General features: G+C 44.5%; 1 protein-coding gene across 1 annotated transcript in view; it reads right to left on the bottom strand.

The window, feature by feature from the left end:
• Positions 1 to 9,497, bottom strand: part of ERCC6 (ERCC excision repair 6, chromatin remodeling factor) — a 32,992-nt gene extending 23,495 nt beyond the window's left edge. The window contains exons 1-4 of the mRNA XM_029285501.1: positions 9,049 to 9,497; positions 8,369 to 8,492; positions 7,015 to 7,162; positions 5,422 to 6,076 (exon numbers count right to left, since the gene is read on the bottom strand). Of these exons, the coding sequence (XP_029141334.1) occupies positions 5,422 to 6,076; positions 7,015 to 7,162; positions 8,369 to 8,492; positions 9,049 to 9,497 (1,376 nt within the window). The remainder of the gene's footprint in view (positions 1 to 5,421; positions 6,077 to 7,014; positions 7,163 to 8,368; positions 8,493 to 9,048) is intronic.
• Positions 9,498 to 24,761: the final 15,264 nt, after the last annotated feature.

The raw sequence follows: 24,761 nt of genomic DNA, 5'->3' as shown, positions 1-24,761 counted from the left end.
AGACCTACTTTGAATTAACACTGTCTCATAATACAAAAGTACTATATGTAAGAGAGTTTTGCCCTTACACGAGGAACAAGAAATAATTTCTCATAAAAATTCAAATTAATTTATTCAGTGGAAACTAGGTATTTCGTGAAAGAGCAGATTGATTTCCTAGTTTTATTCATAACATGCATAAATTCTAATAAAAATAAAAAAAAACCAGTTCTACACTCTCCAGAGAACGAGGACACAGGGTGCCCTCTGGTGCATCAGAGACACATCTCCACCTCACTCTACATCGACTGTCTGAACCGGCTCTTCGGAGAGAGCAATTTCTCCCAAGACAAAAGGAGAAAGTTTGCAGGGAGACAAAAAGCAAACAGAAATCTCTCTTGGGGGGTGTTGGGTGTTTTTCTGCTTTGAAATTTTGAGTTGCTTGTTTTAATGACTGAAAATGTAACATTTGGGGGGTATTTCAAAATACACGTTTGCCCTCTTTTCAAGACCATGGCGTGTCCAAAGGGTAACTCTGCGCTTGTGGGGAAGGCGACCCTCTTTCGGAGGGGAGCCCAAGAGGGCCTAGCTGGGAATCGGGCCGGGCGCCCCTCCTGTGGAGCCCTGCCCAGGGAGGCTCAGATTCAGAGGATGGGCGGGAGAAACCCATCAAGGCAAAAGCAAAACGAAGCCCCCCCCCCCACAGGCTCCCCTTCTCCTAGCTCAGGGGTAGGCCACCTGGGCTCTTTTATGACTCGTGGACTTCAACTCCCAGAATTCCTGAGCCAGCTTAGCTGGCTCAGGAATTCTGGGAGTTGAAGTCCAGGAGTCATAAAAGAGCCAAGGTGGCCTACCCCTGCCCTAGCTGAAATGAACAGGAGGGGGCAGGGGGAGCAAAGGGCTGCTTTGGCAAGCCCTCCCTCTCCCAGCCTTCCCCGAGGCCTCGATAACCGAGTTCCTCCCTCAAGCCCTGGGCTGAGACGGCCCTGGGGCTCAGGGAACAGGGATTATTAGTCTGCTGGGGCTTGTGGCCGTGGGATGCCTGTGAGCCACCCAGAGTTATGACGCACAAGCATGTAAACCGAGTAATTCATACGATGACATTTATTTATTTTGCGCCCGCTGTGCTCCTTGAGGCTCCCTAACTTAAGAGAGCTGAACACCTTCTTCATAAACACAAGGCCAGCCAGGGACAAGCAAGGATAGCTCTCTGCACACGTCTTCGTGCCCCCCTGCTCCTCCCGGCCATCGCAGGGCTGGGGGCTTTTCAAGGGCTTTAAGGGGCAGCGTGGGAACCCATTTCAAGCCCTGGCAGGTTCTCGCCAGCCGAAAGAAGAGCCAAAGGGAGGGGAGGGGCAGGCTTTGGGCCTAGGCCAGTGGGGGGGGGGGTTCTGAACTGAGCCACTGGGTTAAGAACTGTTTCTCTGTGTAAATAAGCAAAAAGGTTTAGCTCAGTTAATTACGTTATGAAAATATATATATATATATATATATATATTAGTTTAGTTTAGTTTTATTGTATTTATATCCCGCCCTTCTCCTTGCGGACTCAGGGCGGCTAACAGCCTGATAAAACAGATACAAAAATACCAAAGTAACTATAGTTAAAAACATAATTAAAAGAAGATATTAATATTGGCCTATGTTAATTAAAAATATTTTAAAACCCGGCTAAAAATTTCCCCTAGGCCAGTCCTGCTAGCTGAAACAGCCATGTCTTAAGGGCGCGGCGGAAGGAAGGGAGATCCGGGATTACCCTGATCTCTGGGGGTAGTTCATTCCATAGGGTGGGAGCTATACACACACACACATACACACACACACACATATATACATATATACATACATACATTACTAAGGACTTCACACTTTATAACATCTTAGAGGTTTGAAGCACCAGGATCTCAAATCTGGCTCCTTTCTAAAGAAGCATCATTTTTTTTAACTTCACGTTCTTGTTTATAAGATTTAACATTTTTACTATCATTTCTATTTTTTACTTTATCAAAACAGCACTTTATTTGGGTATTGATCCACCCTTCCTTATGGAAAATTCTGTGACAACTGCTGCATTTAATTCAGGCAAAGAGGAATACTCTTCAATCAATAGGTTTTTTTTCTAACTGTAAAAATATTGCATATTTGTGTACAATATGTTTTAAACTCAAAATGTCCTTTTCGGTTCAATAATTCTCCCAAATCTCACCAGAAGTTGAAACAGCTCCACATTAAAGCTTGGAACACTCCTAGATGGAACAGCATAATTTCAGTATAACTGGATGATTTCTTTAGACTCAAAACGGCTGTTTTAAATTTATTTATTGGCCTTATAGGTCATTACAATCAACGGACTGAGCACTGTACAATTGTACAAGTCCACAATTTAAGTTAAAATTCATAATTATTATAACCAAAACCATACATGATAAATCAATCATTCATATGCTAGGAATCAAAAATTCCAAAACCACAATTAAAACTAATTAATCATTACTGAAGTTGACTCCTTCCTATTTTTATAATGCTTTCAATAATCACCTTCCGTGTCTAACTTTCACAGCTGTCTATTTTCATGTGATTAGACACCTTGCAATAAACAAGAAAAGGCTTATTATTTAGTCAAATTGATATAAAAGGATAGAATTAAGCAGAATTATATTTTTAATGTACTGCAAGAACAAGAGAAAGACGAACAAGCTGATGTTTCAAAATATACCCAGGAATCAAGCTGGGTTTATATATAGTTTATGTTGCTAGAAGACAATACTTTTTTATTTCAAAAAGACAAGAATCCCTTAATGATCATTATCATTTTGGAAACCGAGAGAACGATTTATTCTTCGGATCTGTTTATGATTTGTACTAGGTCGGTCTAATTGCTGCTTCCTTGGCAGTTGAGATGATGCTATCAAAATTACACGACTTAACAAACAAACAAACAAAAAATGACTAAAAATTAGGAATGAAAGCCTATTTGGATTCCTACTCAGAGTAAATCTGAGTTTTATGAAGCTGTTGGTACTTTGGATTACTCAGCCCTTGAAATGCAACATTTAAGTGCCGCTTGAAGCACTGTGTTTGTTGTAAAAGAGGTTCAAAGGAACTTTAAAAGGAGATGCATTGAAAAAAGAACGATAGTCCTTTGTGAGTCGAGAGGCTGGGATACGGGTGTACCTATTCAACACACAGATTTCCTACTACTTAAAAAAGTGGCTCTTCTTCCAACCAGCACATGCTTTGGGCATCATCTATCTTCTTCCAAAAACAGCAGAGTGCTTAGCCAAGCGGCAAGCTTCTGTCCAGCCAGCCCCTCCGCGGCTCTCCTGACCCTGGCCACAGGGCAAAGGGAAATCTTTGTCCAGGAGTAGTAGTAAGGTCTCCGGCCTTGCGCAATGGGCCGGACTGGAAGACTTCCATCCCTAGGAGACTATATTCGATATCTGGCAAATCATAAAACAGGCAGTCCCCACATCAGACCTACCGCAGAGCTGACACCAGTGGCTAGCCTTACGCGTGGCGACAGAAACCGCCCCCCCACCCTACGGCAGGGCGGATCTGCCGCAGAGAAAAACGGCACCGGCCAGAGCCACGCGGGAGTCCTTTCTCCTCCTCCTCCTCCTCCTCGCTTGTCTCCCACCTGTCTCCCTGGAACCAGGATTTTTTAATTGGCCTGGTGCTTCAGATGTTCAGGGGAGACACCCAGCTGGCTGTCAAGCTTCACCATCATAATATTTTAATCATGATGAAGAACCGTCTCCCCAGCACAATCCTGAGAGCTTCTCTGTGGGAAGCAAAATTCATTTTCTCTCTTTCTTCTGAAGGAAGTGGGATTTCCCCACACAGCCTCGAGAAGCGCTCAGCCCAACAGCCCAGGCGGGGGACCAGCGGAGGGGGAGAAACGGGCCCAACCCCGCCTTCCATCCGGTTGTTTTCATCAACCATAATTCAAGAAATAAAACGCAAGCAGGAGGAAATGGCACTTTGCTGGCAATTTCACTCCGGTTTTAATCTCCTAGGAGCATTTCCCTTAACGGGGTTCATCTGGGGAGGGGTAGCACAACGGCAGCAATGTGGACAGATGCCGGCTGACAGCCAGAACAGCCGCGTGAGAGTCTATGAAACTTCAGATGTAATGTTCTCCCAGCAATTATAGTTACTGATATCTCTAAAATTCATTTAGGCTTTTATTGTAACTTCAGCAACTGCAGGCAACGTATGACTTTACCAAGGATGAATTGCTACAGTCTTAATGTTATTAAAAAAAAAAACTTGCTGGAATGGATTTAAAATGTGGATCGTATTAAAACTTTCAATCAAAACACATTACTCTTGATGAAACACTGAATTAAAAATGATTTAATATTAAGCTAGCTTAATGAAAAAAGCTAACTTTTAATAAAATAAAAAATATTTTACATTTAACGTATGTATTAATTCCTTGCAAAATCTCTCAAAAAGGCTTTTGCTTTATTATTTGTTATTTTAAAAGGAATATTGAACTAAAAGTTTAAAATATTAAACTTCATATTTTGATTTTTTTTTAAAAAAAAAGTCTAGAGCATAACTTTTCAATTATCTATCAAGCTGGACTTAAATTCCAAAGTTGTGAGCTCCAATAACCTTCTAATAACTGGAACCACACAACTGAAATAACCCAAGATTTCAAAGAAATTTGGAGTCTCTGAACAAATAAAGGCAAGAATGGAAGAGGAAAAGGCACATAAAAATGGCTAACTTTATCTATCCAAGATGGGCAGTTCTTTTATAATATCAAATTTGTAACCACCAGATAACAATTATGCCTTTGGATTTACTACAAATGTTAAACTAATTACACCTTTGAGACAGAAGCATCCACTAAAAATATAACACTTTGGTCTATCCTGAAATAGAGAGACTGGAGAGAAAAGGATTACAAGAGAGTAACAGGCACGCAATCTCTTTAAGGCATCTTTCCTCTGCCTCATTAGTTTTTTCTCTCTGCCTCCCCCCCCCCACCCCCAGAGATTGGAGATGAAAGAATTACAAGAGAGTAAGCAGGCACACCAGGGGGAATATGTATCCAAAGGAATGTGCTAGCCTCGGCTGTTTACTGGGATTACTCAGGGCAGGGAGCTGCAAGGGTGCTAGGAAAATGATGCTAGGGTGCATTCCTTCAATCCACATTCCCCACTGCACAGTAGCTCCTTCCTTTCCAGTGACTGCATTAATTCCCTTATTATAATAATTATCCCAGGGTTGGGGAGAGCATTCCCTGGGGTGGGGGAGTGGGAAAACAAAAAGAAAGCTGAAATAAAATCGCAAGCACAGTTGTGTTGGCATGATTCCCCACTTAGCAACTGTGTCACCAGTCCCAACTGTGGTTGCTAAACACTGTAATTTAACCCGGTTTAATCCCATAATCTGGACCTCCCACAGTATAAATATGTGTTTTGCACTGACCTTAACCTCTGCTTGTAGTAGTCTTCATTGCCATCATCCTTGTATCTCTTTATTCTCCGCTTCCTAGTAACGCCCACTTCTCCTTCTCCTTCGTCCTCTTCCGAAGAGCTTGGGAAGAACTCCTCATCCGTGCCATGCTGGCTTTCCTGCTTCAGGGAGTCTTCCCAGGACACGGGAGTCACGTCTTCACCCTCCTCCTCCTCCTCAGAAACGCTGAGCCCTTCGGGAGACCTCCTGCCTCCAGAGGCCTCCCAGCCCTCCTGCTGTCCCCGGTGGAGCTTGGCTTTGGCCGGCAGCCGGGGAGCCTGCTGCTGCTGCTGCAGAGGGCCGCCAGCTTTTGGTGGGCCCTCGTTCCCCCGGCCCTTCGCCAAAGAGACGGGGGATTTGGCCCGAGGACCCTGCGAGGGTGCTCCGGGCCGGCCTCCCTTACGGAACGGGGCTTTCTTCCTCTCCAGCAGGAGCTCCGCTTGATCTGCCAGCAGCTTTTCAAAACCCGAAGTGTCGTTCAGCATCACCCTGCGGGGCTTCCCCCTCTCCGGCTTCCGGGGCATCTTCGTCCCAAAGGGAGTCATCTGGCCGGTTCGGATCAGCTTCTCCCATTCAGTCTCCTCCTCCGCTGACGCCAGCATCCTCCGGAGGGACGAAGGGCCCGGAGCTGAAAGAGACGCTTTTCATTTTAAAGACCTGCATCGGAATTTTCTTCTCCTAACAACAATAATCAGGGCAAGGGAGAGTCGTGAGTGCAATCTCTGTCCGTGCTGGAAAAGCCATCCACGTGAAGCAGAGCAAGAACCATCCTCTCCCATCATCCCGGGAAAGAGGTTGGGAAATAATGGACGTGAGTTGCCAAAAGGCAAACTCCGACTAAAAAATGTCCTATCGACAAGAAAAGTCTAGGAGGGCAACTAGTCACCCAGGGAGAACTACAGATTTCCTTCCGTCCCTGTCTCTGCTCTGCCGGGGCCGGCTAACTCTTTGTCCGTGACATTTCAACCTGGGTTCCTGCACTACGTAAGAGGCCTAAGTGGCCCTTTCCCACCGTAGGATTAGAAGTTTTTTCAGACAGATTGTTCCTCCCAACAACCCTCCTGGTGTTCAAACCTTCAGTTTTATTTTAACTGTTAAAAGGCAAAGTCATATTTTCTCTGCAAGTCTCCGGTGGGTGTTTACGTATTTCAATATACATAGATAACCACCAATACTCAAAAGATAGCTTGCTCCATTAAAACAATGTTATTCTACTTTGCATAATTTTAACTGCTGACAGATAGTATTGTGATGAAAAATATATTTCAATCATGCTTTTTGTCAACTTAAACAATTTTCTGCAGCTCAGCTCATTTGATTAACACTTGCAATTTATTAAGACCAATGTTCTAGTCTCGAGAGGAAACAGCTTTTTCCCTTCTGAGCCATCCCAAGATTGACTTTCATTTGTGAAAAATCCCCACGTGCCTACTCAGAGGTCCCGTTTTGCAGGTGTGCAAAATTAAAACAGTGCTAAATCTCTCTAAAGAACCATCCGCTGAAATATTATATTAGCGCGTTCATTTGCACTCAACTACCAAAATTTCATTTAAAGCCAGCATGTACCAACAGGGCCTCCAAACTCATCACTGGATGCCTCAGTCTCGCCTTCCTCAACTGCAGCAGCAGCTCTTCCATCACCACCAGGCCCTTCTTCTTCACCAGCATTTTGAAGGTGCTTTTGTTTCGTTTTCATTTTTTTAAACTCTTGCTCCTGAAATGATACAAAATGAGTACGAGCCGAGTGGGGAAAACCTCTTTCTGCACACGGCGAGTCTGCCCAGGTTCTGTATCTCAGCAATGGAAGATATACAGTAACGTGTACGGGAAAAGCTACTCTCCCTATGTTCCTGGCCCCGTAGGCAGGTTTAAGGCAAGACGCTTTCAATGTTCTTCATTCAACAGAGTTCCCCATTCACTACTACATGCAGCATTGTCAAATGGCTGTGAAATCCAGTGGGTTTTTGTTTTTTTTAAAAAAACATATACATTTACTATATACAATGCAAAAACATACGATTAGATAAACCTGAATATTCACACTTTAATATGAGAAGAATTCTCGTATTAGAAGTTGAAAGCCACTCGTAACTTTTGCTTTAAGGACACAAGGAAATCCTTGCCCCCCACCCACTTTTTAGGATTTCTTTTTTTAATAATATATTTTTATTAAAAGCTTTAACTATAGCAATAAAAGCTGACGCAAGCTAAAAAGAAAAATAGATTAAAATGTCAAGAAAGAAAGAAAGAAAAAAACCCTAAGAAAGCGACTTCCACCTTTATCCTGACAAGTATAAACGGTTTCACTATCCTCTTAGTTAACAGATATAAAACCCATTTTTTTAGGATTTTCCCCCAGGCTGTCTATTGCTGCTTTTCTTTCTCAGAATAGCCTTCCTGTCTGCGCTGATCTTTCATTCCTTCTAGGAGCTTCTGAGCACGGACCAGCACCGCGGCATCTTCCTTGATAGAGCTGACCAAGTATCCAGTTTTTTTAATCTAGGGGTCAGCCAGGCATTCATGCGTATCTCATGAAGACAGAGCATATATGACTTTACAGTACTACGACTTGCGAAGGACTTTATGCACAATGATTGAAGAATTAGAACAAGAAACGTTTAGAAAAACCGCTTCTCAATGGAAATATTAAGAATTGGATGAACAAGGCTTTATCATTTCTTTTCACCAGGGCATATTCTAAGCATTTAGTTAACCCCAAAACCAGGTAATAGCTGCTGATTTTTTTAGGATTTCAGAATTAGTAACAATCTGCCACCAATTATTATTTACCAGTAAGCGATACTATGTATACAAAATTAAAATTTCAAATGAATTTCAACAAGTATTAAACATGGATCATTACAACAGCAAAAAAATAATTAAAACAAATGTCATAAACAAGCAGTAAATTGTCCATTACTTTGTTGCAGTTTTGTTCTTTCCCAGAATCCAGTTTTCTACTATTATCCTTATTAGCCGCAGTCTGAGGTCTAATTTGCTCCATATGGTTTGTAGCAGATGGTTTTGGAGAGGATGTACACGGCCTGAAAATAAAATGCAATTACATTAAAATAATTGGATTAAAAAGTGGATCATAAATATATTAATAAGGTATACAAACATCCCTTTATTTCTGTGGAGCAACAATCTGCCTGACCATGTTGATAATGGAGCTCTTGTAGCGAGACCAGAGGGTGATCTGCAAACTTCGGTTTACAAAATATTTATTATCATCCTGAATTCAATGCAACTTATCCAAATCAGCAATTTCACCTTAATATTTTCACAATGTTAAGCAAACTAACTGGAATTATTGTAATTTTATGGTCTGAAATCATTACTTTTTGTAGGGTGGGAAAAGGCTGAAACGAAGCCGGGAGTCACCGACTGAATCGACCACAGGCCGATTAGCAGCATAGACGCCCCCCCCCTTCTGCAAAGTTTCAGAAGAAATTACCCGATGATGAAGCAGAGGTTTGCTCTCCAAGGCAGCCGCTTAATTACAAGCATCCTGTCCCGTTCTGAACTTTCAGAGAAGGCCGATGAGAGTAACCCCATTCCCCCCCCCCCAGGCACACAGTAAAACCTCCTTTCACCTACCCCACATCCTCCCACTCCGCCTGGCCGTCTGTTTCAGCAGCAGCACCATCACCATCACCATCCTGGGCTGGGCCCACTTTAGTGGCTTCGCTGATTGCCTTGTCTATCTGCTGAAGGACTCCGTGCTCCAAGACCTCTTGGTCGTAGACCTCAACCCCCAGGCCTCGGAGCTCAAGCGCCTGGTCCTTGAGGGCCACCGACCGAATCTGCTGCCGGTCAATGAGCACCGTGGGCCCCTTTCGGAGCGCCCCCAAAGAAGCCCCCGTCGACGACAGGTTGCTCTCCGAGGCGTGCCCCTTCCCGCGGTCTTCCAGGCGGTATTCATGGGCCTCCCAATCATCCCCCGGCTTATTCGCTTCATCCGCTTGGCTGTTACTGGCATTGCTGCTGCCATCACCCACTTTCTGGGCTCCAAGGCTTCCTTCCGGCGGGAGCTTCTGGGCAGGCATCCTCTGTTCAAAGGCAAAAGGGAAAAAGGCATTTTGCACCCTGAATGTTAGGATTTTGCATTTTGAGCAGAATCTCTAGAACACAGAGTAACATAGAAGGGACCTCGGAGGTCTTCTAGTCCAACCTTCTGCTCGAGCAGGAGACCCTAGATCAGGGGTAGGCAACCTCGGCTCTTTTATGACTCATGGACTTCAACTCCCATAGCATAGCTGACTCAGGAATTCTGGGAGTTGAAGTCCATGAGTCATAAAAGAGCCGAGGTTGCCTACCCCTGCCCTAGACCATTTCAGATAAACGGTTGTCCAGTCTCTTCATGGAAACCTCCAGTGATGGAGCACCCACAACTTCTGTAGGCAAGTTTAATTGCTCTCACTGTTAGGAAACTCCTCCTTGGTTCTAGGTTACTTCTCTCCTGGGTTAGTTTCCATCCATTGTTCCTCGTCTTGCCTTATTTGGAAAATAGTTTGACCCCCTTATCTTTGTAGGAGCCCCTCAAATATTAAAACACTGCTCTAATTTTGAATACTCATGGAACAAGCCAAAAATCAGTAAAAGTAGTACATTTACACACTTCAAAACCTAATCTGACCTCCAATTTTATTCAACAGTCACTACAGCATCATATTGGGAAGGTTTACAATCTCAGTATATACCACCGTTCTGCAACCTTAAACATCAACACACTAGCATCTGCTCTTACAGAATTGATAAGAGAACTTAATCTTTGGCATAGTTGATGTAAAGGAGAAAACCGTCATCCAGTTAATTTTATTTTAAAATAATTAAGAATATACCATGATACACAATTAACTCCAGAAACATTATTTACTAGGGAGCAAATTAAACTGTGTATCCATAATGTAGTTGCCTCAAGCAATTGATGAATTTGAGACGCCAGGCCAGGAATGAGAATCTGGTTATGTTGTTAACCTCTGGACTATAGTCCTAATGTGCACAAATGACTAAAGTTGTAATGTGGGAAACAAGCACTCCGTATTTGTTATTTCAGAAATTTGCCTATAAATGATGCACAGAAAGGATAATCTGTCACAAGATTCCTCATATTGAATACTGTTTCCCCTTCTTAAAAAATAGATGAGCATTTATTTAGGAATGTCTCCAGGATACAATAACCCACCCACCCCCTGCCCTTTTGCCATATTTGCAATTACAGAATAGCAGCACCTGGGCCCTTTCGCCCAACCCGCCCTTAAAATACCTGCACCTGTGCTGCAGAACCAGGTGAGTTTGCCCTGCATGAAAGTCTCCCGGGGTGTGTGTGTGTGTGTGTGTTGGCTTGTTGGGCAAGTCTGCAGCAAGTCTTGGGCAAGTCTTGGCGGCAGCGTAGGCGTGGAGTGTCCCAGCCTTCTCCTCCTCCTCCTCCCGGAATTGTTTCTTCTCCTCCTCTTCCTCCCTTGCCTCCAGCCCAGGCCCCGACAGGCAGCGCCCCTTCGGCAAGAGACCCCCCCCAACTAACGACCCAGCTTAATCCTACCCATTACTCTGCCAGGGTGGCGGGGATGATGGTGACGGTGGTGATGAGATTTTTACCCCACCTTTACTCAGTTCGACTCCAAGTTGCCCAAAGTCCGTGGTTGTTCTCAAATTTATATATATATATTTAAAAAATCTCTTTTAGAAATTAGCACTAACTAAAAAGCCCCACTGTACAAGAAGCATCCTTATCAAATGGCGAAGAGGACAGGCTACAAATCTGATAGGTAAATAAATTATTACTATTCTTAGATTCTGGTCCACTCAAGGAGACGACCACGGCTAACCCTGCACAACAGCCCTGCGAGGTGGGCCGGCCCGAGGGGCGGGACCGGCCCAAAGCCGGCTCTCCTTGGCCCGAGGCGGGCCCACTTCCCAGCCCGGCCCCTCAAGGGCCCCAAATGCAGCGTGGCTCGCTTGCTAGAGCTACCTGCCCTCCTCCTGCGCCTCCTGCCTCTCTCCGCCGCAGGGCCAGGGGCGGCCGGGCCAGACTCCCGAGGGAAGCCCCGCTTGGGCGGCCAAGAAAGCGGCACCTACGGAGCAGCTGAAGAGCCCCGGGACGGAGCGAAGGGGAACCCGGGGAAGGTCCTCCGCGGGACGGGTGCAACCCGGAGGCCGCGACGCTTCGCTCGGGGTGAGGAGGAGGAGGAGGAGGAGAAGAAGAAATGGCGAAGCCGCCGGCAGCCTCCCTCCGCGACCCCGAGGCCGCTTTCAACCACCCGCGGCCCCCGGCAGGCCTCTGCGCATGCGTCCCTCGGCTCCTCGACTTCCGGCGGGCCACGCGCTCCAGCTACAAAACGACCAGGGCGCCTGCGCGAAGACCGCCGAGTTCCGGTCTGCGGGTGGGCCATTGGCTGGGCCCGGGCTCCGCCCACCGGGGGGAGGGGCCGTAGAAGGCGCCTGGGGAGCCGCTCTTTCCCTTCCGGGGTTTCCCGGCTGAGCGGCGCCTCTCGGGCGGGTGGGGGGGGTCTGGGGTGCGAGGGCCCGCCCGCCTTGGAGTCCGCCGCGGTGGAGGAGCGCCGGCCGGCCCGGTTGGAGGGTCGTTGTCGGACTCCTCCCCCTCCACGTGCAGGTAACCCCAAGGGGGCGGAGGCCCACGGCGCCCCGCCCCTCCCCATTGACCCACGTGCAGGGAGAGCGGCCCGGATTCCCCCAAGGGGTGGGGAGAGGAGGGAGGCGTTGCCGGGCAACGAAGTGCCCGCGGGAGAAGCGGGGCCGGCGGGGGGGCTCTCTCGCGCCGGCCCCTCCCGACTCTGGGGAAAGGCCCGGCCGCCCCGTCTAAGCGAGGCCTCCGCGGGTTGGAGGAGGTGGAGAGCAGGGGGGGGGTCTTCCGACTTGGCCCTTTCGTGACTTGTGGACTTCAACTCCCAGAATTCCTCAGCCAGGCACGTTGAAGTCCACAAGTCATAAAAGGGCCAAGTTGGAAGATCCCTGGTGTATAATAGCATGGTGTAATTATTATTATTAATAATAATAAAGTTGGAAGGGACCTTGGAGGTCATCTAGTCCAACCCCCTGCTCAGGCAGGAAACCCTACGCCATTTCAGACAAATGGCTGTCCAGTCTCTTCTTAAAAACTTCCAGTGTTGGAGCATTCACTGCTTCTGGAGGCAGGTAGTTCCACTGGTTAATTGTTCTCACTGTCAGGAAGCTTCTCCTTAGTTCCAGGTTGCTTCTCTCCTTGGTTAGTTTCCATCCGTTGCTTCTTGTCCTGCCTTCCGGCGCTTTGGAGAACGGCTTGACTCCCTCTTCTTTGTGGCAGCCCCTGAGATACTGGAAGACTGCTGTCATGTCCCCCCTCGTCCTTTTCTTCGTTAAACTAGACCAGGGGTACGCAACCTTGGCTCTTTTATGACTCGTGGACTTCAACTCCCAGAATTCCTGAGCTAGCAATGCTGGCTCAGGAATTCTGGGAGTTGAAATCCAGGAGTCATAAAAGAGCCAAGGTTGCCTACCCCTGAACTAGACATACCCAATTCCAGCAACCGTTCCTTATATGCTTTAGCCTCCAATCCCCTAATCATCTTTGTTGCTCTTCTCTGTACTCTTTCTAGAGTCTCAGCATCTTTTTTACATCGTGACCAAAACTTGGATGCAGAGTTGAAGCGGGCTTTTGTCTTTACCGGTCCGAGCCCTGTATCCAGTTCAGTTGGAAGTACTTTTGTAGGAAGCAACCAGGTCCAGGTTCCTTTCCTGAAACAGTTCAGAGAAATTTGCAGTGGGGGCTGCTGACGGGATTTCTGAGCTGGTGCTTATGAAACCCTGCAGATCTCTGCATTATTGCCGTAGGTTTTTGCTTAGAGAAAAGAAGATTTCTCAAGGTGCTTTTTAAGACTTCCTGATTTATGCTGGCAAGTTGTTAATCAGTCTACGGCAGCATAAATAAAATTAAAGAGTTTAATTAAAACTAATGAACGAGCGAACAGAGAATAGATAGCATGTTCCGCTGTCAGAATCCTGATGTTCTAAATAATTAAAGTGTCACAGAAAAGAGATGGCTTAAAAATGTCAAAAATGTAGAAGAAAGAAAAGTTAAAAAAAAACAGGCCTGCCATTTCAGAACAGCTTGAGAGTTTATGTAAGCCCAGTAAATATAAAATTCCATTGAGGATATCCAGACAAGCTGCATTCCTTCAAATGTACTTTAGGTAATTCTTTTGTTCTTCCTTGTCTATTAATTTTCTTGATTTCCATCGGGAGATGTTTCTTTTGGGTCACCCTAACGCATTATTGTTGCATACGTATAATAGAGCTCAGAGTTTGTGGGGGGTCTGATGGCACGCCTGGGATTTAGGACAATGTCATGGAGGCTCTCAGTCACAACTGAGCTCATGGATGGACACTTTATAAGGCCTTGGTAAGGCCACACTTGGAATACTGCATCCAGTTTTGATCACCACGATGTAAAAAGATATTGAGACTCTAGAAAGAGAAGAGCAACAAAGAGGATTAGGGGACTGGAGGCTAAAATGTATAAGGAACGGTTGCTGGAATTGGGTATGTCTAGTTTAATGAAGAGAAGGACGAGGGGGGGACATGATAGCAGTCTTCCAGTATCTCAGGGGCTGCCCCAAAGAAGAGGGAGTCAAGCTATTCTCCAAAGCGCCTGAAGGCAGGACAAGAAGCAACGGATGGGAACTGATCAAGGAGAGAAGCAACCTAGAACTAAGAAGAAACTTCCTGACAGTTAGAACAATTAACCAGTGGAACAACCTGCCTCCAGAAGCGGCGAATGCTCCAACACTGGAAGTTTTTAAGAAGAGACTGGACAGCCATTTGTCTGAAATGGTATAGGGTTTCCTGCCTGAGCAGGGGGTTGGACTAGATGACCTCCAAGGTCCCTTCCAACTTTATTATTGTTATTATTATTACATGTACCGTTACCAAGCAAGACTGAAGATTGTAATTACTGAGGTTCAGTTATGGATGAAGCTAATCACGGGCTCGACCCCAGCATCCTCCAGCCAGCGTCTTTTAACAGACTGTAAACCGTTAGAAGTCTTTGGAGTCTGGCCGTACAGAGGAGTAAATAAATACCATAAACGGATCAGGGGTCATTGAACTATAATGAAAGCAAGACAGGGGACTTCTAGTTACATATAGTCAGTCCTCAACTTTCAACCACAATTGAGCCCAAAATTTATGTTGCTAAGAGAGAAATTTGTTAAATGAGTTTTGCCCCATTTTACGGATTTTCTTGCTACATTTGTTAAGTGAATCACAACAGTTGTTAATAACATGGTTGTTAATTGAATCTGGTTTCCCAGTTGACTTTGTCAGAAGGTCGCAAAAGGGGATCACGTGACCCCAGGACGCTGCGACCGTCATAAATAGGAGTCAGTTGCCAAGCATCCGAATGCCAAGCAACCGTCATAAGTGTGAAAAATGGTCATAAGTGACTTTTTCCAATGCTTTTGTAACTTCGAACGGTCTCTAAGTGAACCAACTGTTATATATGCAGAGCTAAAATGAGATCGGTTTCAGGCTCCTGCCTGGCAACCGACCCTAGTCTACCGTAACCAACACCTCGGACACAGACATTTTATTTATAGCACAGATTTTATTTGTGGTAGAAACAGAAACCTCAGCAACTACAGACGCAAGAGCCATTTAAGTGCTTTGTGGTGAAGAAATTCCCTGCAGGACAGGTACAAGCAAACGCAAACTGATGCTTTCTACACAAATGGTTATAAATAAAAGCCAAAATTTTGTCAAACTGATTGTGTAAATGTAACATATAGGCCCCTTGGTATCATTTAAAGGAAATTAATGTGGGAGGCCGAAGAGATGGCGTCTGCAGTATGCAATGCTCGGGAGAGTTGCTGTGATTTTTTTCTAGTACAGAAATAAAGATTCTTGCAAAACCTTAAGGGGGAAATGAGACATATATGTAAGTAAGATTAATCTGTAATGCTGACGTCTGTCACCAGTCATCTTTTACAGTATGTTGCAGCCGCTTGAATTTGTACAACTGCCTAGCCAGCATACTCGTTCCTGTCTTCAGTCTTGGCGAACATCTTAATACTTAAGAACTACAAAGTCAATCCAAATGAAGGAAGTATTATTTTGGCCTTTGGTCACAACCAAATGAGGAAATAAGAGAGGTAGTTTCCTTGATTACATTACTGGAATTCCATAAAGACCTGAAGGACACGGTAATACCACTGCTTAGTATTTCACTAAACCAGCACAAATTCGTCATCCCTTTCAGATGACCCCAGAGGACGTAGGTTAGTGTTTTGCTACAATCTTGAGGTAAACATTACAGGAAATAGTAGTAGTTTCACGAATATGAATCCCAGGTGTTAGAGGCTCACTATAAACCTCTTAATTACAGCCCCGATCAACTCTGAAGATAGATCTGCATCAAGTCATGGAAAAGGAGGCGTAAGACAGCTAAAAACCGCAAGTGATAACATTAAACACTTGGCTGTCAACATCCAGAAGTAACAAAACATGATTCTCGGAAACTGTTTGGCTAACCGAAGGTCCCAACAAGCAGCGAAATTAAATGACGTTTCCTCTGTATTCCTTCACTAAACTTTCACATTCATCCTACTGACAAAATAAACCCACCATACCACTTCAAGTGCTAATTAATTTACCGTAGGTTATTTTTGGCCCACCCAGTAGCCAAAGGAATAAACTGTTGGGAACTCGGTGACGGCAGGCGTTCCTCCAGGATAGCTATCAACTCACCAGGAAAAAAAAGCATTTCCATCCAGATTAGGACTGCCCCCACCTCTCTTAAACTACAAATTGTGTGAGAATGCAGGGGTATACGAATTCAACCCCCATTTTGTACACAGGGCACTGATCCACGTCCCAGTAGCCATGGAGGGTCCAGGACCATGGGAGGGCCCAGCTTCCCCTCTGGCCCTGCCCTGCCCTTGGGGTGCCCTTGGAAAGGGGGAGTGAATCCAGGCCCAGAAACGGCAGCCGGGCCCTTTCCTGCTCCAGGGGTCTGAGGCAACACCTGGAAGGGGTGGGGGCTGCCCACACCAGCCTAAAAGAGCCCAGAGGCCTGAAGATGGCGCCATGTGCGACCCAGTGGTCGCTGAAGTACACAAAGGGTCACCCAACCCAAGACAGCCCCTTTTTGTTCCCTGCTTAAGCGGGAACTATTTCAACCTGGGAACTGCTGGAGACAAACTTTAGGGGGATTGGGGATGAGATGACGGCAACGTCATGAGGACCCGGCTGCAAAAAAGAGGTTGTGGGACTCCACTTACGCTCTGGTGAGGTGCAAATACGGAATAACGGCTCCAGAAATAAAAGAGTTTCATTCTGCCTCGCAACATCAAGTTGTTCTTTAGATGGTTTATGCAGATGTAAACGCTGATATCTCAGGAGTGATATATCTCTTAGCACATACATCCCTTCTCTAATGACATTTGCAGATGAAGACAAAATTCTTCAGGGGCAATTCTTTCCATTTCTTTTCTCCTTCAGCCATAACTCAGTGTGGTTTCCTAGGAAACAAAGAAAAAGTAAAGTTATTAATTTTTTGGAGCAAACCCAAATGATTAAAGCAAAGCTGACACAGAATGGATACAATCCATCGTGTGTATCCTTTTTACTTCCTTCACACATCTCCAAAAGGCCAATATAGCAATCGGGGACTGCTGAGTGGGTGGGCGATGGGGTCTCCAGCCTTATGGTCTTGGGGGACTCCTATCTGCTGCCCTGGTCTCAGCAAGTGACTCTGACGATTGGCAGGTTCCAATAAATGGCAAGCCTTCTGGAGGTGCTTAATCTTCCTAACTTCCCTTTTAACCCCCTCTAATTAGTCCCTTCACTTTCTAACAAGGTAGTCATATGCTTGTTTACCTAAAAGAAAGACCCTGTTCTGTTTGGTAAGTGGGGAGGATGGCACTGACAGGAAAGAGGGAGAGAGAAATCAATGGCAACTGCTATAATATTGCTCAAGCATAAATCTACTTGGCAGAGTTGCAAGGGAATTGAAATTTCAAATATCCTAGCAAATGAGCGGAGATATATGTGAGATTATTAGCACCACATCAATAAAATTTCAGTATTTTATGTTACAGAAATATATAAACAAGCATATGATTCATTATGTAATTTTTAAAATATAATCAACATTCAGCCAGTCACAGTGTGGTGCCAAAATAGCAATAATGAGGACAAGCTTTATAGAATTTCGGTGAAGGCCGGGCCATGCTATGGGGAGGTAGCACCTTCTCACTACTTGGAAAATAGCCTGTTGGAGTACTTGCCTCCCTCCTGTGGACGTGGGAAGAGCAAGTAGAACATAGAACAACAAAAGGGGCCTTGGAGGTCTTCTAGTCCAACCCCCTGCTCAAGCAGGAGACCCTAGACCAGGGGTAGTCAACCTTGGCTCTTTTATGACTCGTGGACTTCAACTAGACCATTCAAGACCAAGGGCTGTTCAGACAGATGTGGGGAAAAAATGGCCAGCAGCATCAGGGGTTAAACTCAACCTGCAGATGGTTTCCAAGGTAGTTTCAGATTAACAGATTCAGTGCCTCAAAGTAACATCCACAAAGACACTTTTCTTTAGAATTTGAACCTGAGCACAAGCCTTAAGTCCCACTTAACTATGTATAAGTGCACCACCTATGTTTGCCACTAGATGGGGGCCTCCTCTCAGTTGTAAGCTGCATCCCTAATCAAGCACAGGTTATTGTAACTTTCTCATCTAGGCAGATTTCTGAATAGGTGCCCCGGCGGCTCCTTTCATACTGCAGCAGGAGGAAGGAGCCAGAAGAGGACCGGCTGTTCTAGAACACCCGGTTCTCCTGAGCAGGGAAGAACTGCCTGGTGGGCTAAAAGAGTGGCGGGAAAAGTCCCGTCTTGGAATGGAGCATCTGCAGATATGTAGAGGAAGTAGACATGTATACAAAATAGAGTTAGATGCACCCTGGCTTCATAAAAGCTAACTTATTTAATAAAAGCTAATCAAGAAAAGATTGGACGTCCATTTCTCCAGGGCGCTCTAATGTCTCCTGCCTGGGACTAGAAGACCCCCCCCCCCGTGGCCCTTCCAGCCTTGGGACACTTTCATTCTAAGATCTGTGATTCGGATTTTGCTAAGGAGAGGCCCTCCCCCGTTTGCAAAATGATTTGAGACTCACCCTTCCACTTTTCCTCCTCCTTTGTTCTTTCTGAACCACGAAGGGGGGGGGGTAAAGAAAAATATCCACTTTGCTTAAATCTGAAACAGTCCCATCAGGGAAAGGGGGGGGCTGCCCATCTCCCACCACGTCTGTTCAGTTTTCATAGAAACATAGAAAACTGACAGCAGGAAAAGACCCAGCGGTCCATCAGATCTGCCCTTTGGGGTTTTTGTTTGTTTTTGTTTTCTTTTTAATTTTTAATTTATTTTTTTTTCACCCCTCACATTGCAGCAGGCAGCAGGACAGAAACCCCAGACCTCCAGAGATCAGGTGCCTTGAAAGTCTGGTGCTGAATATTTGGGATTATAGTTGAATAGCTGGGAGAGTGAATATTAATTAGCCCATTATTAGCGTTTCCTGCTACACAGCTGACTGGGTGGTGCTGACTAATTAATTCACGTGGACGTTTTGGGGGTTAAAATTCAATCCGCCGGCTGAGCTGACTGGGCTAGCTGGCTCTGTTCTTGTTGTTGTTCTCACAAGCCCCGGACTCCTGCCCCTGTTCTGGTTCAGAGCATCCCAGGAAGAAGGTTACTGGATCATGTTCCATTAGCAGGAATATAAAGCGAAACTTAAGAGCAGGAAGCTCAGAGGTTTTTCTAAAAACAAGGCACCATTTTTTTAAAAAAAACACAACACTGAAGAAAAGCAGAAGGAATGAAGGAAGCCCAGGACGGGGAGCTGCATGAAGAATTCACATTCAAGGCTCCTGTAGAAACTTGGGGAAAGTGACAAAGTTAAATCAAGTGCAGGGTTCATAGCTCCTAGCCTTTTAAACTAATATTGATGCTTTTATTATTTTTACAATATTTTATTATCGTAATTATAATTGTTTTCATGGCCTGTTTCTACTGTACACTGCCCAGAGCCACACATATGAGATGGGCTGCTATGCAGATGTGATGAATGAATACGTAAATCAGAATAACAGAATCTTGAAAGTCCGTGTAAGATTCTCTCTGTCCCATATTGGCTCTAAGCAAAATCAAGGTCTTGTTCAGGAGAAAGTCTTACATTTGAGTACTGGAGTTAATTTGTCCACCTTTTCTGAATGAGTCTCTGTTTTTTTCTGAACAGAGTTTCTGGCTCCATCTGAGCACTCTTAAACACGTCTTTCTTGAAAGGTACCAACTGCCCTTCCGCTCTGGATTTCTCTCCAGGTTCCAGAAGCTGGGAGGCAGCAGCTTGTCCCAAATTTTCTCAGAAGGTAGAATCTGAGTGAGGCATCAGACTGGAACTCTTCTCCGAAGAACGACTGACCCATTATTTTTAGCAACTGTTTTATTTAAGACAGAATTAAGCTGGTTATCATTTGGCACTTCCCAGAATGTAAGTACCAAAGTGTTCCCTCTTTTCTCCTGCTAGGATGAGATACACAGCTGAACTGTTCCAGATGGACATTTCTTTAAATGATGGAAATTTGTATATTTGCTCGGAGTATTTCAGATAGGAAATACAAAGGGTCCCCCCCCCATTTTCTAACATTAAGTTACAAAGTAATCAATTTTAATTAATACTCTTGTTTTCTGCAACTCGCTGATTCCAAATCTTCATGCAATCCACCCAAGGAGTGGATTCAACGGATTCTCAATATATCCATGCCAATCAGAATATATGCCCTTTGGGCCAAAATATTACAGAATGTCAGGACTTGGAAGGGACCTTGGAGGTCTTCTAGCTCAACCCCCTGCAAAGGTGCTTTTCCACAAGGCAACTGGACTTTCTTGGGTTTTTTCCTTTGAAAATATTTCACCTCTCCTCCAAGAAGCTTTCTCAGTTCGGAAGCGCTGAGGATGAGGACAGATGGGCTGTGTAATTGTGAGGGAAGTCAAGCTCCCCTTAGAAAAAGGATTGCAAAACTGGAGAAGATTGTTAACCTCTCCCTTTTCACAAAAACATGCGCACTTGGAACATGGAATATAAATGCAATATAATGTAATGTAAATGTCATGTTTTCGTTTTAGACAGTTTTATTGCTTCATAGCTCCAACAAAGCAGCAGTGGCAGCCTTGGGGTTATAACTGTAGTGGAAAGAATATATTAAATGGTGATTAAATATTAGAACTTTAAAAATCCACAAAGGAACAAGTAACTTGTCTCTTTTTATCTCTGTTTTAACGTTATTTGGCATCATTTACGCAGATAGCCCAGGTAGGAACCCTGGAGCCCAGAATGGGGATGAAGAGGGTCGGGTTCCCCCAGGCAATTTTGGGGTGTCCAGAGGAGGGGCAGGACTGAGGGGTGAAACGGATTGAAGCATCTTCAGGGGATACTTAGACTGAATTAAGGCTTAAAACCACAGCTCAGCCTGTTTGGATGAGAGACGGCCTAGTGTTACAAGGGGTGGTCTGTGGATGCTAAAGACTGACTGATGCCTTCGGTCTGGGATTTCCACTTGGAGGTCTTCATTCTTCCAATGTCTGGCTGCTTTCACACACACACACACACACACACACACACACACACACACACACACACTTTCTTTTTCTGTCTCGCCCAATAAAGAGCTCCAGAGTGTGTCAAAGCTTGCACTACACTTCTAGCCATCTTGTGTGGTACTAGTTAAAATATTATCACATAACAGAATAAGGATTATCTTGCACCACTGGCCAAGAGTGACCCCCCCAAGGAATAAAGCCCTCCGTCACTGACCGGTTTACATGCCGCCCTCTGCTAAAACCGGATGAAGAGCCAGCAGGAGTCTCAGCTCGGCTGTGATCTAGAACATTGTTACCTTTTTTAACCTAAGAACTGAATAAACTATTGTGGTATCTGTAGGCTTCTGTTGCATTGCAATAATCTGCATTTTAAACATTGTAATAAGTAAAAAAAAAATAGTAAATGAGCAATTAAGTAAAAATACATCGAAATAATATATCTGACCACTGACTTAAATGGTAATCCTCATCAGAACCAAATTAGAATTGAACTAGATGACCTCCAAGGTCCCTTCCAACTTTATTATTATTATTATTATTATTATTATTATTATTATTATTATTATTATTATTATTGATGATGATGATGATGATGATGATGATCATCATCGCACAGTCAGCCAGATGTTCAGACTGGATTTGGCATTTTGTCTACCTATCGAGTCCTTCCCAAGGACCTGGGATAGGCAGACGTGGATGTTTGATGGTGTTTCAGATCTCGTCGCAGGATGGAAGCAGTTCCTAGTAAGGCCGCCTTTTGCAATTGACTAGTGGCAAATTTGTCAATGCTGATGATGTTCAAGTGGTGCTCCAGTTGTTTTGGGATTGCACCCAAGGCGCCTATTACTATTATATTATTATTATTGTTATTGTTATTGTTATTGTTATTGTTATTGTTATTGTTATTGTTAAGAATGCAGGAACATTCTGAAACCATTCGAAAGGTACAAGGAATTTCATTTTCATTTGTTCCATTTGGGGGGAAAAATAGAGCCCGATATTTTTAAACCCTGTAACTGTAACAGCTCGTCAGACTATATCCTGCCCCGCTTAGCCCAAGGGCTGGAGTTGTCCTCGGATGAAATGGAAATCTAATTTGTGAGAGGAAGATGCTGAATTATACGAAAGTGCTAAAGAATCACAGAAGAATTCCTTCATGCGAGAGTTCTGCTTCATTTGAGCATCTTTGGGCTCTTTCATGCTTGCTTTGTTTCGGCTGACTCTCACTTTTGGCTGTTATTTTATGTGATTGTAATTATTCAGGAGTTTTTTTTTTTTTAAAGAGAAAAGGGATTATTAGCTGGCTGGTCCTGCCTTCCCACTGTACATTGCACAAACTGTAAATGCCTTGAGTCTCTCTGTGAGGTTTCCAGCCTTCCTAACAGCTCTTCGGTTGGTCACAAAAGAAACATCTGAAATTCATAACGTGAAATTAATAGCATGTGTTTCACTAAGGCAACTGGTGACCTTTCCCTTACTTTATATGAATATTCGTCCTACCCAAATTGAAGTCTTTAAAATGTTTTCTTCACAATACAACTTTAGAGGAGAGAAAAGCTGAAATATGAGGAGCAATGCTGATTCATAAGGTAACCAGCAGCCACTCTGCATGATAGCCAAGGAAGGTTTAAAATTAAGGGAGAATACAGGAAAACAACGAGATTCTTGACTAATCTAAGCATGAAAAGCATCAGTGAGTGAAGGGAGTTTTGACACTTGCCACAGCAAATATGTAATTGCTATTTCATCAATAACTACACTGTTGAAAGTTAATTATTATTCTCCAAAGCGCCTGAAGGCAGGACAAGAAACGATGGATGGAAGCTGATCAAGGAGAGAAGCAACCTACAACTAAGGACAAATTTCCTGACAGTTGGAACAATTAACCAGTGGAACAACCTGCCTCCAGAAGCGGTGAATGCTCCAACACTGAAGATTTTTAAGAACGGACTGGACAGCCACTTAGCTGAAATGGCCTGAGTAGGCGGGTGGACTAGAAGACCTCCAAGGTCCCTTCCAACTCTGTTATTCTGTTATTATTTATCCTGTGTACCAATGGCCACTGAAGGAGGCTTTGATAAGATACCTTAGTGTTATAGGTGGATAAGTAGAAAGTATTTGCCTTTTCGCTTCTGGCTCCGATAAAGCTTTGGATTTGGTTTGAAATACCTGCCATTATGTGAGAAAGTATATCCTGAAAAAACAAAAGCTAGCCACACATGGAAAACTCAAAAATAAAAACAGAAAGATCCACTTGCCTATTCTTCTACTGCTCTCTACTTAATGAATTATGTAAATCTGTCGTAGCCCTGTCCAGCTGCTACAGCGACCCTCTCTTACAGATTCCCAAAACTGGATGGGGCCTTGGGGGTCTTCTAGTAGTGACCAGCCTGACCCCCTGCTTGAGCAGGAGACCCTAGCCCTGCCATTCCAGACAAGTGGCAGCCTTGAATGCTCCTTGGTGATCCCACTTGTACATATCTGGTATAATCAGGATTTGGAAAAGAGTTTTTTTTAATAAAATTAGTGGAAAAAGAAATCACATGAAGCAGTTTGAATAATGGGCAAAACCACTGAGAGGATAGTTAGCTCTAAGCTTGCACTGGCCCCTGAACAAAAGAAGTTACTAGGGTGGGGGGCCTCCATTCTCCGGCTCCCAAACCAGTCCGGAGCCTTATCAGGTCACAGAAAGGAGACCCTTTGGGGGGAGCTGGCAGGATTCTCCATCGGGAAGAGCATCGACCAAAGCATGGAAATGGGAAACTGAAGCAAGAGACAGCAGGTGTGTTCCTCTTCATTACTGTTGTGGTAATTGTTAATTCCTTATTTCATAGGAACATACGGTAGTTGCTAAGCAAAACACAAATAATGCCTTAGCTACATTCTTTTTTCCTGACCTATCCCCCTCATGGCTCCACCTTGCCCTCAGCTGAGTCAGATGTCAGCCATCCTGAGCTGTACCAGCACTGAAGTGGCATTTTCCCACCGTGTTTCAAGGGCAGCTTCAAGATTCATAAAATCAGGATTTATTACTTTGGAAGTGAGTCGGGTGATTCAGTAGATGAAAAAAGAGGCAACGTGGAGGGAGAGAAATTTATGGGAATATATGTTTTTGCCAACTTATATCAAACTTATATACAATATGTTTTAGGTAGGGAACAGTTTAACTCCATTACAGAGAAAGAAGTTATTCTGCAGCCTTGGAAATGAGAAACAGTTCTTATGCATTTTGAGAATAAGCAGAGTTTGAGTCTTCAAGAAAGGAAAACAGAAACACTGTTGAATATTCGTTTGTTTGTTTGTGCAATTTATTTATTGCCTCAGTCTTTATAGACTCTAGACTTCAGGTGAATAGGAAGCAAAACAATAATCCCACAGGAAGCATGCAATTCAGAAAGTTAATGAGAAGATTCATGATGATTGTAACAAATTACAGTATGGGAAACCTTAGCACCGTGTTGGCGAACCTATGGTACGCGTGCCACAAATGGCATGCAGAGCCCTCTCTATGGGCACCTGCGCCGTCGCCCCAGTCCTAGGCCTTCAGCTGGGTTTTATAAAACCTTTTCGCTTTAGGCCTCCGCCCCTGTGTGCAAAAAAAAAAGAAGGTTCAATCAATCAATCAATTTGGGGTGGGGGAAAGATCTCGCAAAGTTGGAATTGACTGATT

Source organism: Protobothrops mucrosquamatus, unplaced genomic scaffold, assembly GCF_001527695.2.
Source record: "Protobothrops mucrosquamatus isolate PMUCROS unplaced genomic scaffold, P.Mucros_1.0 scaffold1781, whole genome shotgun sequence".
Classification (NCBI taxonomy): Eukaryota; Metazoa; Chordata; class Lepidosauria; order Squamata; family Viperidae; genus Protobothrops; species Protobothrops mucrosquamatus.
The sequence above is the reverse complement of the archived record's forward strand: the minus strand, read 5'-3'. Positions and strand labels throughout refer to the sequence as shown.